This window comes from Homalodisca vitripennis, chromosome 4 (assembly GCF_021130785.1).
Source record: "Homalodisca vitripennis isolate AUS2020 chromosome 4, UT_GWSS_2.1, whole genome shotgun sequence".
Lineage (NCBI taxonomy): Eukaryota > Metazoa > Arthropoda > Insecta > Hemiptera > Cicadellidae > Homalodisca > Homalodisca vitripennis.
The window spans coordinates 89,456,409-89,473,038 of NC_060210.1; the positions used below are offsets into that span (position 1 = coordinate 89,456,409).

Sequence of the window (16,630 nt, forward strand, 5' to 3'; positions counted from 1 at the left end):
CCATAATAAATTATAAGAGCTTTTTACAAATTTTAAAATTAAAATTAATTGATTAATTAATGAAATTTTATGAGTTTTTGATTTCCAAATTGTTTATAATCAAAATTAATTTATTTTTAAATTTTGAATTTATAAAGTAAAATTCTGCTTTGCCAGGGCCTAAATATGCTAAAAGTCCAATGTTATAAATATTTTTCAAATGTATATTTTTCAATTAAATGTATTAATTTTAGTCTATATCAAATGTACTTGCGTTTTATCAAAGTTGTGACTACTATGATACAAAAAGTGCAAACATAAGCCCATAAAAATATAAGTCTTATACTTATTTTTGTTATTGAACGAAATGTCTATATGCCATACTTTATTGCATGTACCAGAAACGTAAAAATGCTAGTTTACTGATAATAGGTATTTAACTCTTTACATACATCATACTCACTGAGGCTGCAAAATAAAGAGTTAATGATGGTCTAATTTAACAATTATTGTTAAATTAACGATTATTATAGTACAGAAATGCTTCTAGTGTATGTTTTCGAAATCTCAAAGTGAAAATAGGGTTTCTCTTAAATTCTTAGATTCTTTTAAATTTTATCCATTTAACCAACAATGAAATTATATCGGTAAAAATAGGTTTAGTACATGAATGTATTTGTTTATAAATTGGTCATGAATCAAGGTCATAGTTAAGATCAAAGATTAGATAGCTGGCATAGCTGGATGGAACAATAAATTAGTTTTATTTACAGTGTTGAACAGTGATAATATAAATTGTGAAACATATTTTTACGTTAATGTATCATTTTCTAAAAGTAGTTATATACTTTGTTACTGTAATTACAAGACTGAAGTGTTTTGCTTCCAAAACTAAGGTAAGATTTCTTCATTAAATTATACAAATTTCAAAATTCCACTAGAGAATTAAAAAAAAATATTTATTTTTTCTTATAAACCCATTACGAATTTTAAAAAAATGTTAGACAGTTTTTATCCCGGAAGGTCCATTTTAATCGTTGGTGTTTGGAAAACGTTCATTTATGAAAAAATGCGGTATTTTCTTGGCAGCTTCAAATTGGTGTTGTCACAGGAGGGAATGCCCAAAAGTATACCACTATTAACCAATATACCATACCCAATTTCCAGAAGTATGTCAGAGATTATTCTTTGTATAGGACGAGCATTTCTAAGATAAGTCGTTGTATTAGGAAGACATTCTCTTTGGAATCAATTTGAATCATTAAATATCTGTTTTAAATGCCAGTGTAGTAAGGGATCTCAATAATAGCGTAGCATTTGTTCAGTGAATAGATATGAGGACAATCTATGAAAAAGATATATTTCATAGCACTTGATTGGGTAGACTTTAATAAGATTAGATAATTAGAAAGAAGAAACAGATTTCAATAATTTTTATATAAATATGTGTGACAAATATTTAGGACAAAGCATTGAACAGGAAGATAGCTCCGCTTCTTCCTGTATGTAAAGGAGATAACATGAAGTGTGAAAAATTGCATAATTTGACTATCCTGTGAGAATTAAAAAGTTGTAATTTTAAAAGCCAGTAGGGCAGAACCCAAATGTCGAAGACCACAACAGGTGTTTACTTTAATAATATTTAAATTTTCATTTGCTTATTATTAATTGCAAAAAGTGGCATGTATTTTGGAATATATCACAATACAAATTTGGTTATAAATAAGAACTTACATTTTTATTTTTACTATTCATTATCATTATTATTAATAATAATAACACGAAGTCTCTTTTTACTACACAAAAATCTTTAAAATGTGAATAAAACATTATTTATTGATGTCAACAATCAAACAAATACAGTAGAAGTCCGATTATCCGAGCCGCTGCGTTAACCAAAGCGGGCTTTTTTATCGTTTTATTTTAATATTTCGTTTATAACCCTTTAGGAAGAGTGTACAAAACTACGCTAAAGATTCCAAGTATGTTTTTCATGTGTAAGGACAGTGTCCCGAATTGCGGTGACGCCACCCATCGTTCAAGGGTTTTTCTGGTCGTTGTTAGTTCGAGCATTAACAGCACAGGGTTATAACGCAATTATTGGTTGCATCTGGCTAGTAAGTCACATTATTTATTTTACAAATAAACCACCTTTATTGATAAATATCGAGTTTTTCTTACAATTAGGGTATTTTAATGCTGTCTATGTACCATCCGAGTTTTTTTGGAGGGAGCCCAGTTTGGCTTGGTTAATCGGACCTTTACTGTATTGACAATAAGTTGCCTGAAATTAACTCGTAATTGTTTTAACTTTATGCGTTGTTCTTTGAAGTCTGTAAATTACAAAATTCTTTAAATAAATTACTTTGAAGGGTAAAAGTCATTTAAGGTTGTATATTATAAAAAACAATTAATCAGGTTGTGATATTTCCTGCAGGAACTTTACTACGAAGAATCCGAGAGACTTCAGCTATCTGACTTGATGTCAGCCTTCGAGGACAAGAGTGAAATGCTTCCAGATATAGTGCAAGAAGGAAGGAGAATGGTGTTCACAGTTCCTACCCCTTCGTCGAGGGATGAAGACAACCTTTAGTGATGTGAGAGTGTTAGCTCAAAAACTTTACAATTATTTTTTGCTTGTTTTCCACTTAAGACTAGAGGATTATGAAATCCCTCATTGCACTTAGTCGTAAAAGGACCTTTGCGCTGCCTTCGGAGCGATGGTACATTCAGGAGTGTGAGATTGGAGATAGGAATCACCTTCCATCAATATCCCATGATGAGGAATAACTAGGCACTATCTCAGCCATATTACCTTGAAAGAGGGGATGTCAGCTTTGTTCCAGCCTCTCTAAGGCCTGGGGAGACAATACTTCCTCAAGTTTAGTCTTGGAAAAGCATTTAAAATAAGGGAGTCCCGCCCAATCCAACAGTCATTATCCTCTAAACTATTGATCACCCCTATTAATTCCCATATCTTATCATTTACGGATATTGGTGTACCTCTCATGGACATCATCCTGGATCAAAACTTCTTTATTATAACACAGTTGGAACTTTAGTATTTTGTGCAAAGTCATAACATTAAAAACATATCATTGATTATTAAAATAGTACCGGTACGTGCATTAGTACAATATGCATTGTAGTAGCTTTATTGATAATACAGCATATCACAGGTCTATATAATAAATTATTAAAAACATCACGAGAGGCCAGCGATCTGCTGAAGTCAGTTAGTATGTTCTTCAAGTGTCCAATAGAAGGCTGTAAAAGCTCTCCCAATCAAGTGGTTTTTAAATTTGTTTAACCGTATTTCTTTAATTATTAACATTTTTAATGTGGAAGGGAATTAAAAATATTAGGTCCAAAAAAGAAAACGGAATTTTGACAAAAGGAAATACGGAATCGGTGAACCATGTGTATAATATTATTATGACTGGGGATTGAAAAGTTGTTTGTTTTTAAACACAAAGACTGCTGAGTGATAAATGGGCATGTCAGGGTGAGAGTACCGCTTGGTTGGAAGAAACCCATACAGCCGTCTCGCTGATCCAGCCGCCAGATTCCTCAAATACTCTCTTTTGGATGCAGAAATTCCTATTGATCGAGTTAGCACTGCATCGAATAAGCCACTATAACCCAAGCTAAAAGTTTTCTTAAAATTTTAGAAAGGCGCCTTCAGTTGTAGAATTAATATGTTTAACTAGCAAGTTAATGTGGGCGTCCCATTTTAGATTGGAATATAAATTAATCCCTTGATATTGTGTGCAGAATGCATTTTGGGATTGTTAAGAAAACATTCGAACGGGGTATTTAGGAAGATATATATATATATATATATATATATATATATATATATATATATATATATATATATATATATATAGATATTTATGAATGGAATTCACAATATATGTTTAGAAATAGCTTGTTTGTCGTGAACCACTCTAGAAGTCGAGAGGAAGGTAAGTGTTAGGATAGAACCTCGTAATCACTATGGTGAAAACTAAGGTGTGTCATTCGCAAAGACGTAATAGGCTATAGAAAACTCTCTTATTACGACACATATAACAGAAATTGATTTTAAACTAGAAATACTTTGTGTAATTAATTTTGAATCGGCTTAACTATCATTAAATAGTCTTTAATATGGAAAGAACCTCTATCATCCATAAAATCAAGTAGCAACAAAATCAACTATTAAAATGTTAAAATTTCACACTAAAAACTATAATCGATCATACTAAAATATATAATTTCAAACTATTTAAACAATAATGCGGTAATAAAATTCAAATTCAAATTTAAATGTCCAAGTTTTGTAATACAAATTATTGTTTATATTCCTCGAAATACAGGTTAACTTCAGTTTTATAACTCCAATGTAGGATTCATGTGATAAATATCCAATGAGAACTAAGTTTAAACTCAGCAGTGTCTCCAAAGAACCTATTGTTAGTAGTAGAAGACAATGAACTGCGAAAGCCCGCAGTATGCTTAAAATCGGAGTTTATAACCGTTGGTAAGCATAATTATGAATAGATAACAACATTTCTTGAAACCAAAAAATATTAAAACGGGGTTACGGTAGCTGCCCTTTGAGAGCCCGGACCCAGGACAAATGTACCGACCACTGTAACTAAGGGTCTGATGCGGTGTTTGAAACGGGGTTACGGTAGCTGCCCTTTGAGAGCCCGGACCCAGGACAAATGTACCGACCACTGTAACTAAGGGTCTGACGCGGTGTTTGAAACGGGGTTACGGTAGCTGCCCTTTGAGAGCCCGGACCCAGGACAAATGTACCGACCACTGTAACTAAGGGTCTGATGCGGTGTTTAAAACGGGGTTACGGTAGCTGCCCTTTGAGAGCCCGGACCCAGGACAAATGTACCGACCACTGTAACTAAGGGTCTGACGCGGTGTTTGAAACGGGGTTACGGTAGCTGCCCTTTGAGAGCCCGGACCCAGGACAAATGTACCGACCACTGTAACTAAGGGTCTGACGCGGTGTTTGAAAGTATTGTGGGGCACTAGTCTGAAATGGTTTTTCATTAGTTCAAGGTTTTTATACGCTGTCAGTTTTTACCCCACATGAGGAAGTGGTAGGCGTGATACGCTAGTTTACTCTATATATAAAAGTGGTCACACAAACCCGGCATTGCATATTTGTCTCACTAGGTACTATGACTTATACGGTAGGTACACACTAGGGTGTAATCGTTTACCCTTATCTTTAGATTTTCAACCCGTAAAAGTAAATAGAGGTCAGTTAAGCTAGAAGTTAACGTTGTTGACAGTAAATTTGGATACAAATCTCACGAATTCATTGCATTTGTTCTCAATAATTATCATATTTCAATCCCTTGTATATTGCACCACGTTTTATAATTTCTTATTCGAAAAACGTTTAATATTCTTATATCACAAGTTAAAAAAAATCCTAAAATGATTTGAGATACAGAAACTCTTTGTCACATTTTCAATTTTCTTAGCCGAGAGATATTATTTTTAAATTAAAAGTTCAGTACTTTTTATAACATGAGTTATTTGAAAAATACATTTTGTCAACTTTTCTTACGGTTTTCAGTTTTCTTGCGTATTTTTTCACTACGAATTTGTGTGATTGTGTCTTGCTTTAATACATTTTTAAGACACAAACGTCTTAATCATAAGTAAAACTAACCTCTGAGTTAAATGTTTCATATATTCTATAATGTATGGCATAACACATTTTTATACTAAGAAATGATTGCCCGATATCTCATTATATTTTCCTAAACCTCTATCTATAGTTATATTGTAGAATCATAGTGAAATGGCTATTAATAAAAGTAATTTATATATGCAGTAAAATAAATAAGAATAAGAAATATTTATTCCAAACTTTGTACAAATTTACAATAAATGAAATGGTACTCATTAATCCAAGGGCTTTTGTATTTTGCTTTTTGATATTTATATCTAATTACTTTAGTCTCCTTACTACATGACAAGGCCTCTTGGATTGCATTATAAAAACGCTGTTACTGCAATGTTTACATTCATCTCAGTTAAAACATTATTCCAGTTATAATCATTTAAAAAATTCTTTAACTTTTCAAAATCGACTTTTTCGCAAGTTACAGTAGAATTACTATGTTCAGACAATCGATTAACATTATTTTCATTTTTAATCAACAAAGCTATTAAATTATGATCAGTAATTTCGGACTTAAAGTTTCCTGATACAAATTTGTTTAGATTTTATGTCTGATAAAAAAATATGGTGTATGCAGGAGGAAGATTCTGGCGATATTCTAGTATGATTGTTAATAAAGGAAGAAAATCATTATTGTACATTAAGGAAAGATATACTTCTGCCTCTGCATTGTTTACTTTTATGCAAATATTAGCATCACCCAGATAAATTACATTTGTTGAAAGTTGGTTTAATATAGGTTCTAGTTCTTGAATGAAGTTATGTGCAGTATGACTTTGTAGTCTGTAAATGCAAAATATATTAAAAATATAATTTTTTATTTTTAAGCTCTAGAATTAAAATATCGGCGGAGGTCATTTTTTATGCATTTGTCTCTGGTTCTAAATGTATCACGAACGAATGCTATAATACCGCCACTGCGGTATGTTTGGTTACAGTTAGCAAAACTAGGATATCCCGGTATATTGTACAAGTAAATTTCTTCTTCGAAAATCCAGATTTCTGATAAAACTATTAAATCTATTTCGTGTCTAATTTCGCTAAACTGGCTAGTAATATGTCAAAATTTTGTCTCAAACTTCTAATATTTATATGGATGCAGCTAAATGTAATTTCAGTGGAGGCAAAAAAATCCTTCCCTTAGATATTCAAAATTCAAAATATTATTTTCTGGGTCCATATGCTAAACTAATATACATGGCTGATTGTTATATGATACAGTTATATACAAACTATGTACATCTCTGTACTCACATGTCTCTAACACTAGTTTCACCAGTGATCTTCAATACTCTATCGCCGCTGTCCTTCCGTGCGAAGATCTTCCCGTCCTTGGTCCAGACGAACTTGTAGCCGCGGTCCCTTGCAGCCTCCTTGGTCTAGGAGAGGAGTTGCTTGTTTGCTGGTGAAAGGTGCTCATTGATGAATACCTTCTCCTTCGGCATCCTCGGGTTGATCTTGTCAGCTGTCAGGGGTCGCGTCGCCTGAAGCCGTTGATCCACGTCTCCTTGTCTCGTCGGGACTTGAACTTGACGACGATGGGGGCAGCTAGCTTCTTGTTGTAGCTGGGGACACCTATGCGCCGCCTCGACACTCTCCTCCTTCAGCTCCACGTTGATGGCCTTGGAAATATCACACAAGCAGACTCTCCAAATTTTCATTCTGGGACACAGGAACTCCGCTAATTTCAATGTTAGAGATCCGCGAATACTGTTCCATGTCTCTCATTCTCATCTCTAGGTCCTCCACGGCCGTGCGCACTTGGAGTTTTCTTCACGTAGTAGTCGGGCTTCCTCCTTTGCACTTTTCATTTCTTCCGTTATTTTATTCATTAAGGGGATTCACCACTGAAAATAAGGAAAAAATATGAAATTTTCAAAAAAAGTTTTTTTTTATCATATTTTGTCATTTGGAACCTACTGAACAAAAACATAGTATCCTAAGACCTATATTTTAACTCTAAGTATGAAAAAATAACGTTTTTTTTCAAGCGCGTCAATGTCCAAAATTTCACATTTTTACTAGATACCTTATTTTTTACTAAAAACATCATAATTTATTTATATATATTTCATTATAAATATGTAAACCAGATATTTAAATCTAGTTTAATACGCATATCAATCATTGTACTGTTTTAATTTTCATTACTCTATGCTAAAGAAGAAGAAGAAATAGTAATAGAATAAAAACAAAACAATTTGGTGTTCTGTCTCTGTCATTCTACTGTTGAGTTTCAGGCTGTTTGTTTTGAGTGAAGTTTAGTTCATTTTTATGCCATGAAATATGGGAAGAGTCAAGAATACAAAACAAAATGTTGCTAGAAGAAATAAGGACAATATTGCAAAGCGGTATGAGGTGCAACCTGCAACCTACGTCACCGACCGAACTCTGTTTTAATTTTACAATTTATATATATATATATTTGTATTTTATTGAACACTGACATAATAATATGACCTAAATATTGGTGTATAATACAACCTTTTGACCTAATATATTGTGTAAATTTATTTCAGAACAATAAACTAAAAATTATACGTGATATATTAGTGTTGAACCTACGTTTTACTTTTATTGCAGTTTTCCAAAAGTTTGAATTTCCATAAATTTTCAGACAAAAAATCCCGATATATCTTGGAACTAATTGAAATAGAAAGTTCATATTTTTTACCACATATTAAGTAGATCTTTTTCTAAATATTTAGGTAGAATTAGATTTTTAGGTATATATAATGAATAGAAACATAATTTTATATGTATGCATGTTTTTTTTTTTTTTTAAAGTCTAAAGTTTACTAAATTATTTTATTAAAACGAATAATGCTACCATGATAAATCTACCTAAATATTTAGATTAGATCCATATCTTCAAAATTAGACCATGAGTAGTGCAATATGTTGGATAGTTTTCTTAGATATATCAATTTTAAATATGGTCTGAAAAACGCGAAAAACCCCCGTTTTTATTCGCTGTAGGAAGTATGTGACAACTATTTGGCCGTTTTATATTTTTTGTATTTTTTGTTAGCCTACAGTACTACACACTAGAAAAAAAATGGTTAAGCTATTTTTTATTGTATATTTAAAAAAAAGTATGTTTTTTCAGTGGTGAATCCCCTTAATTCAGAGGCATTGTCCATTTTCCCTGAGAAAAATTCTAAGGAGGATTTTAACAGAGTCTTTAAACTCTTTGCTGTAGGTTTGAAGCTCACTAAAAACTTCGTTCTTGAAAGAGTTCCATGGTGAGATAAGAAAGTCTTTAGTTATTACAGTTGATGAACGATTTTTTACTACTTACGGACTCCTTTTCAAGTCTGCATACATCGCACATCCACTCGAGTTTGGAACGGGTCTTGCTTGGAAACACAGTTTAATATGTATCACTGCACTACACTTCCCAACACACTTGATACAAGTCTTCTCATCGTCACACACACACCAAATTGCAAATGCTGCAGTTAGCCGACATAATTAGGCGAAAATGAACGAATTCACTGTAACGTCCAGTACAAGCAGGTTAAGCTAACCTGTACACAGCAGGTGCTACACTTAACCTTGAGTCAGAGCGCAGAGCGATAACGACCGGCCAGTTCGAGTGACTGAGACTGACTGATAAACAAAAATAGGTTTGTTTATTTTAACCTAGTTTGTAATTATGTATTAGGTTAGTTCTTTACCTGAAGAAGAGATCAGATTGCAGATCTCGAAACGTACTGTTACTGATTTCTTGTTTCACTGAACGATGGCAAATGTCCGGAAAAATCCTGTTTCCTTCACAATCCTTCCATCGTCAAAAATAACTTTCAAACAGTATAAGTATTAGATTTTATCCTTGTTAAATTGTGTATTTATGAGATACTTTGGAGATACACTGTCATCATTAAATAGTATTGAAAATGTACCAAATTCATTGAACATTTAGTTTCATATATTCTATAGTGTATGGCATAACACATTTTTATACTACGAAATGATTGCCCTATATATCATTATATTTTCCTAAACCTCTATCTATAGTTATATTGTAGAATCATAGTGAAATGGCTGTTAATAAAAGTAATTTATATATGCAGTATAAGTATTAGATTTTATCCTTGTCAAATTGTGTATTTATGATATACTTTGGAGATACACTCTCATCATTAAGTAGTATTGAAAATGTACCAAATTCATTGAAATGTTTCATATTTATTATTTTGGTTCTATATTTAGCATATCTATGAGTTATTTTCCAATACTCATTATACTCTGATAACAATATTGATGTAATATTTGTTAATCTATTATACTATGCTTTCCTAACATTTAGTTCACTTTCTTCAAAATTGATAATGCCTAAAAAGAAAATTAGTTGGACGAGGGAAAATTTCAAAGAATTAAATAAACTGCGCTCGTTTTATATTATAACCCTAGTTTTCACCATATATCTATAACATTTTAATGTTTACTCATTGTGATGACGTCACTTTCAGACAGCCGCTGTATTCTTGATTGCTTACGCGACCGCCTGTGGGTCCAGCGAGGTCGACTCCACCCCTAAACCGACCTTGAAGAGTTACAACAACCCCGTCCAAAAGGGCAATGACTTAAGCAGTTCCTCCTCTAAAGGCTTTCGTAGTTACGGAGGTCCAATCTATAAAGACTACGAGTTCAGCGAAGGAGGTCACATCTATAATGACTACGGGTTTGGCGTGGGCGGCGCTATCTACAAAGACTACGAGTTCAGCGAAGGAGGTCACATCTATAAAGACTACGGGTACGGCGGCGTAGGCGGCCCTGTTTATAAGGATTTTCCCCATCACGGATTCGGTGGTCCAATCTATAAGGACTATTCAAGTTTACCCTTATTCGGCTCCCACAGTGGGGGCTATCCAGAGTTTCATATCTACAAGCATTACGGCTACCATAGTCCGTCTATCTACAAGAAATATGGAATTATTCCCATCGTTAAAGGCTACGGACATGGAGGTTATGGATACGACGAGTTTCATTAAACTCCTGCAAATTTCAAGATTTCATGACACATAAAACCACATTATTGCTTTACATAATGTTAAGTCTGAGATCATATTAAGATTGAACTGTATGAATTTAAAAGTTTGTTTAAAATATTCAAACAGGGGACATAAACAACTTTACTTAACAATATTGATAACTAAAATTATTATCCAGAGGTGAATTTACGTTTGTCTAAGAAGTTTGTTGCGTTAGTTTCATTTTCTAAGCATGACCGTTTATAAGACTGAATATTACGTAAAATGGTAAGTTTATATGGTTATAATTCATATGGATATAATAACTTGTTATATTTTAAACTTTTGATATGTTAGAATTATATTGTTAGTATGTTATCTGTCACGTAGCAGACATAAAAATGACAAAGCTGTTTGTATTTCATAGGATTAAGATTTTTTGCTTAAGTAGTTTAAAAATAATAAAATGTTAAGTTAAAAACTTTAGATTCTTTATTGATCCTTCTACGATGAATTTAACACTGAGAGTAATTTATAGATCAATTATTAAATACGTGTAAACTGCCAAAAATATTTACTAGACATTTTTTTTGTATGAGTCAATAAGATATAAGAAGAGTACGGAAATGCAGTTGACTTGTTCAAATAACTCAATCAATAGCTTTTCTTAATATTATTGTTCAGTAACGAATCAGTAAAATCCACAAAATAATTCAGATTTTATCTTCGCACTAATAGAGAATAAAGAAATATGCCAAAAAGATTTTTAGAATTCCAAACGTTTTCTATAAATTATTACTCCTGGCAAAGTGAACTAAAACTTGAATTTCACAAAAACACGAAATGTTCAACTTCAAACACAACGACACATTGAACTTTTATGTTCACAACCAAATATTTTGCATTTTAATACCAAAGTAAATACGGCTAGCCGTATTAATAGTGTCATTTTTAGACCACGAGCAAAATCAAAACACTCATTGATTAATCGAGTTTGAGATAATCCTACTGTTGTAATTGTTTAGAAATCAAAATAAATTAATACATGATTATAGATTTTATAAAGTGTTTCATATTTTTAAAACGAAAATGATTGGCTCACTTCATGAACACCTATTGTCCAAAACTACATACAAGCGACCGATTGTCTAACCTGAAATACTTGGTTTCTTGCCAATTGAAAATCACTTACGAGTGCAGTCCCAATTTTGAACACACGTATTGACTGTTTACTGTCAAATTTCTCGAAATTTAACTCCGCATATCAACAATAACCTTCACTACAATTGTGTCAAACACTAACTAGGACAATAGTTCTTTTGTCTAGTCATTTCGTCAAAAGAGGGTACCTCCTTATTCCTTAAATTTGTGGAAATTCTTAAATTTCATTAATGGATATTGTTTTTTAATGTTTCGATAGGCCTAGATATAAAATAAGTTATATCAAGATATATTTATTTATACAATACTGCATGTAAAACAACTTTGGGAATTATTTAGTTATGAAACACCAATCTACATTTCGAACATTGTATTCAAGTAATTGATAGATCTAATTTGATTATTCCGAAGTAGCTTAAGTTAGCTATTGTTTGAGTGACTACGTTCACACATTTGGTTAAGATGTTAGTCCCAGTTGTTAATCCCAGTCTGACACAATTATGTTAAACATGTTATTACTTTAATATAAGGCAAAGTCCTAAACTATTCCTAACCTGAACTATTCCAATTTAATGTTTTGATTAATGTACACAGATGTGTTGTATTGTAATTAAATGTGTAATAGATAAGATTTATTTTCTAAGTAAAAATGTTAGACATTCGTTCTTTATCAGGTCACTGTTTACAACAAATATGCTATCCTAAAAGAGTAAGAAGAAAGGTTTGACAAAACAGAGTGAGGCTTAAAACTTGTTTTCAGCCAATGGAGTGAAGAGTAATGATGATACTAGTAATATAAAAGCAAGTCAAATTATAATTTTCCATTTAATATATAACATATTTAGAGTTACATTAGTAGACAAACAAACCGATGGTTCATATATTATCATTTGTTTCTTCAAAAATTTGGAGGAAAATTTATATTTATTTGTGTGATTTAGTTTTTTAAACTTGTTATTAACTTAACAATTACAACACGGTCTAAAAAACTAATTACAAAACATTTGCATGCCTAATGACCTTAACGTATGAATTCGTTAAGATGTTTCGTAATGGAAAACAGAGACACATGAGTGCAAATCATGCAAGTTCGCTCCAATCAAGTTTCGTCCATTATTTATTATCTCTCTTACATGGCAAAGCCAATTACGGTAAATAACTCTTCCAAAACTAATGCTAACGGTTATATTATAAAAGGTGGCTGTTATACGTGATTTTGGCGTGAAATAGTATCTGGACAACAAACATTAATCTGTAGTGATTTTAGATTACAAATCGTATATAAAATTATACTTTTTGTATAGTTAGAAATGAGATTGACAATTTTGACAATTTTCTCACTATTGTGAGAAAAGCTTCACGAATAGAATTTTTCGGAATGCTTGAAGCCATAAGTACTCCAAATGGAATATAAGATTAATATAAACCGTCTAATACCCACATAGCAACAGTGATAACTCGTAGACTTAAAAAAAAATGGATTGAAAGATAATTAAAAAAAAAATATAGCTGCACATAATGTAGCTATAGTGAGAATGGTTGATTCAATGTTGAGTTTAGCTCCAGTTCACCTTCCTCTTAGTGCAGCGTCTGAAATGTCATGTCATATTCGTCTAAAGAGATCCAAAAGAAGGCGATGACGAAGAAGCCCAGCTTGATTCTTTACATCGTTTCGACATCATATACAACAACATATAAAAATATAGTGTTATTACATGTTGTAATAATATTTACATAAAGAAGCATTCTTATTTGGAGTAAAATTCTTCAGATTACAGACGCTGCACTAAGAGGAAGGTGAACTGGAGCTAAACTCAACATTCACGATTACAGCTTATCATTCTCTTTATGGGTTTGGGTATGAAAATAAATGTCCGGCGATTTTTCACAATTTGAAATCCAAAACAGTAATTACAATACAAAGTTATACAAATATCATGTTCAAAAATCTAGTTCATATGATGGTCATGTTGGGTCTGGAGGCTGGTTAGAGTCTCAAATGTAGTCGTTGTTCATCATTGGAGATAAAAGGGCGTGATAACGTTAAAGTAATGAAATAACAATTTTCTTTACTGGGAGTAAAAGTGGTCGTTTTCAGTACGCAACTTTTTTATGAACGAGGTGAGGTCGACTTCGGAAATACGATAAGTCGTGTAAAGACACTTTGCTCCTTTTTGTGAACAACAGTTATTATTATATTAGAAACAAATTAAAAACGTACACATTTGGTTTAATTTCTATTACATGATTACTCAATACAGTAATACTGTAAAATTTATACATGGCAATCTTCCACTGAATCTAAAACAAAGTTTTTTGAGGTTAGCGGACTGAAAAACTTAAATTTTCAGAACTCTGTCCAAGATATGAAAGTTGTGCATAAGGTAATATCACTTTACGGAACAACTCAAGTATAAAAACAGCTGTTATTTTGTGGAGCTGTTAGTAAATATTCGATTGTATCATCCATAACACATGACGAATGCTGGTTACAACAGTCATCAAACCAGGGAAAACCTATGACACTAGTGCTGGAAGAAAGATAGACTTTGACCTTTCGTAGCCTATTATCCTTCAGGTTCCACTTTCACTCAGAATTCCCTTCAGGGTAGCTCCCTTCCACCGACCCTCTTAGATCCTTGATGACTCCGCCGGGGTACGCTACCGGATATGAAAGTTGTGCATTGCTGGAGAACTAGTTACAGTTTAAAGTGACAGGTAAAGATGACATGTATAGCCAATCTACAATACCAGTTATACCTACAGCATTAAGGTTCATACAATACCGTCGGATACCCCAATTTCAACGAAATGTTTTAGGTTGTGAAAAGCGCCAAACAAATTTTCATCGAATAATTTACAATTTTTACAACTTAGAAACATGATTACATGATTTTTAAACGGAGACTTCCTAACAATATCCCAGCGACTGCAGTTGTGATTTATATATTCTAAAGTGGCCAGACACCTGCTACACCACCTCTTTGAAAAATCATTTTAAACACAACATGATAACCAATCGCCAGTTTGGGTTTGTCGTGAAGACAATTCTGAGGCACTTTACTTCCCCTACTATACATAATGATTGAGAGGCAAATGATAACGAATGATCTGTCAGTTTGTCAACAGATTCTAATATATGATATACTTAACGGAAACCAGTAATCTGACTGGTTTTTTTTATTATATTGGTATCAACATAGGCGTGCCCTTGTCTCCACAGTCTGTCAACAGGTGCTAAGCCTCAATACGCTTTCCAATATTTCCGCTCCTTCACTTACTTTTAGGATTTGCATTACAATTCTGGTAGGACAGATGTGGTCAAATTATGTATTCAATTCTGTATCCCCATTCATTCATAGATTATCTGTCGTGTTGATACATTCAGAAGAAAGGTTAAGTTTTCTTGAGAACAGTGCTCTGATGCCTAACCACAAGGAAATTCATACCTCTGACAACGTCAAGATTACCTAAGGGTGTATCTTTTATCATAGGAAATATCCACTAAAGCTCTCAAAGATATCGAAGTTCCTTAAGGGCATCCATATACAAACAAAGTAGTGTATATATCATACATAATGGATCTTGCGGTATATTGTTGACGGAGTATTACTGGCTACTTAGCTTAAAATGGTCAAGTTATTCTTTGTTCCTCTTGGTACGGAACATAAACTGCTATGTCCTTGACTATCATCGCTATCTCGATGCATTCTGAGTTAAAAATCTCAACTGTCTGTAAGTATTTTTACACTATTCTGAAAAAATGGTAAACAAAGATACATAATCACGTTCCTCGAGACCTTACCATCAGAAACTGGTACAAATAAACGTTTTCTTCGTATCCGCCTTTTCACTTCAAGATTTCCTTAAGATAATCTCTTTATACAGGGCCCTTTCCTTTCTTGTTATTAGAACTGCTTGCAAGGCCGTTCAATATACTTAAATTTTTAATAATTTTGAAAATTATACACATAAACTTTAATAATTTTAACAATTAAGAAATTATTTTTATTTTATAGCTAAATAAAATTGAATGTATTTGCTGTAAACAATTGGATACACAACTTCATTTCGTACATATCATTCAAATCGCTAGTATTGTTATTTCACCAGTTACTAATTATTTAGGCCAGAGGTCTCCAAACTTTTTCGTTCATGGGCCATAAGAAAAATCTAAAAATAACAAAATGGCTTGATAAAATTTAAATGCTTCAATTCCTATAAGTGAAAACTTACAGAGCATTACAGGACGCCAAATTATTATACATACTCCGTGTCTCTCTCCCATGAAGGTGTTTACATTCTAAACTTCCATCAGATGAGGAAATGTCAACCGATTTGTATGAATGTTTTTATTACAAGCTTAAGTATTCTCAAAAGCGTACCTTAAAATTTTGGCGTTGATATCTGATGGCGGTTGCCGACCGTAATGCATTGTTGTGAACTGTTATTTGACGTTGTTCTAGTTTTTGAGCCATACTGAGAGTTTTGCGTTGGGATTGGTCTATTACTTTTAATAATTTATTGCTTACATTTCAGTCCATCTACAAAACACTACCACAATGGTGTATATTCATTTAAATGTTCCCAAATAGTACCTTAGTACTATAATAATGTAGTATAAATTACTCATATCTTTATTATGGTATAGAGTATTCTAAGCTATGTAGAGAGCAAGCTCATTTCTTAAAATTAAATTAAAATTTATTTTAAATAACAGACATGAGTTTTTAAACGTCAGTGTACTGTCATTCCGTAGCAAGGTAAAGTAGTAATTTCTTACTTAGACTAAGTAAAATGTCCTAGTAAAGAC

At 32.5% G+C, this 16,630-nt stretch overlaps 1 protein-coding gene across 1 annotated transcript; it reads left to right on the forward strand.

Moving 5' to 3' along the window:
• The first annotated feature begins 714 nt into the window (after window positions 1-714).
• On the forward strand, window positions 715-11,135 carry LOC124359735 (shematrin-like protein 1). Its single transcript, XM_046812725.1, has 3 exons — window positions 715-875; window positions 2,417-2,576; window positions 10,156-11,135. Exons 2-3 carry the CDS (start codon window positions 2,556-2,558, stop codon window positions 10,675-10,677), a joined length of 543 nt encoding a protein of 180 aa, XP_046668681.1. The 5' UTR covers window positions 715-875; window positions 2,417-2,555; the 3' UTR covers window positions 10,678-11,135.
• The last annotated feature ends 5,495 nt before the right edge of the window (window positions 11,136-16,630 follow it).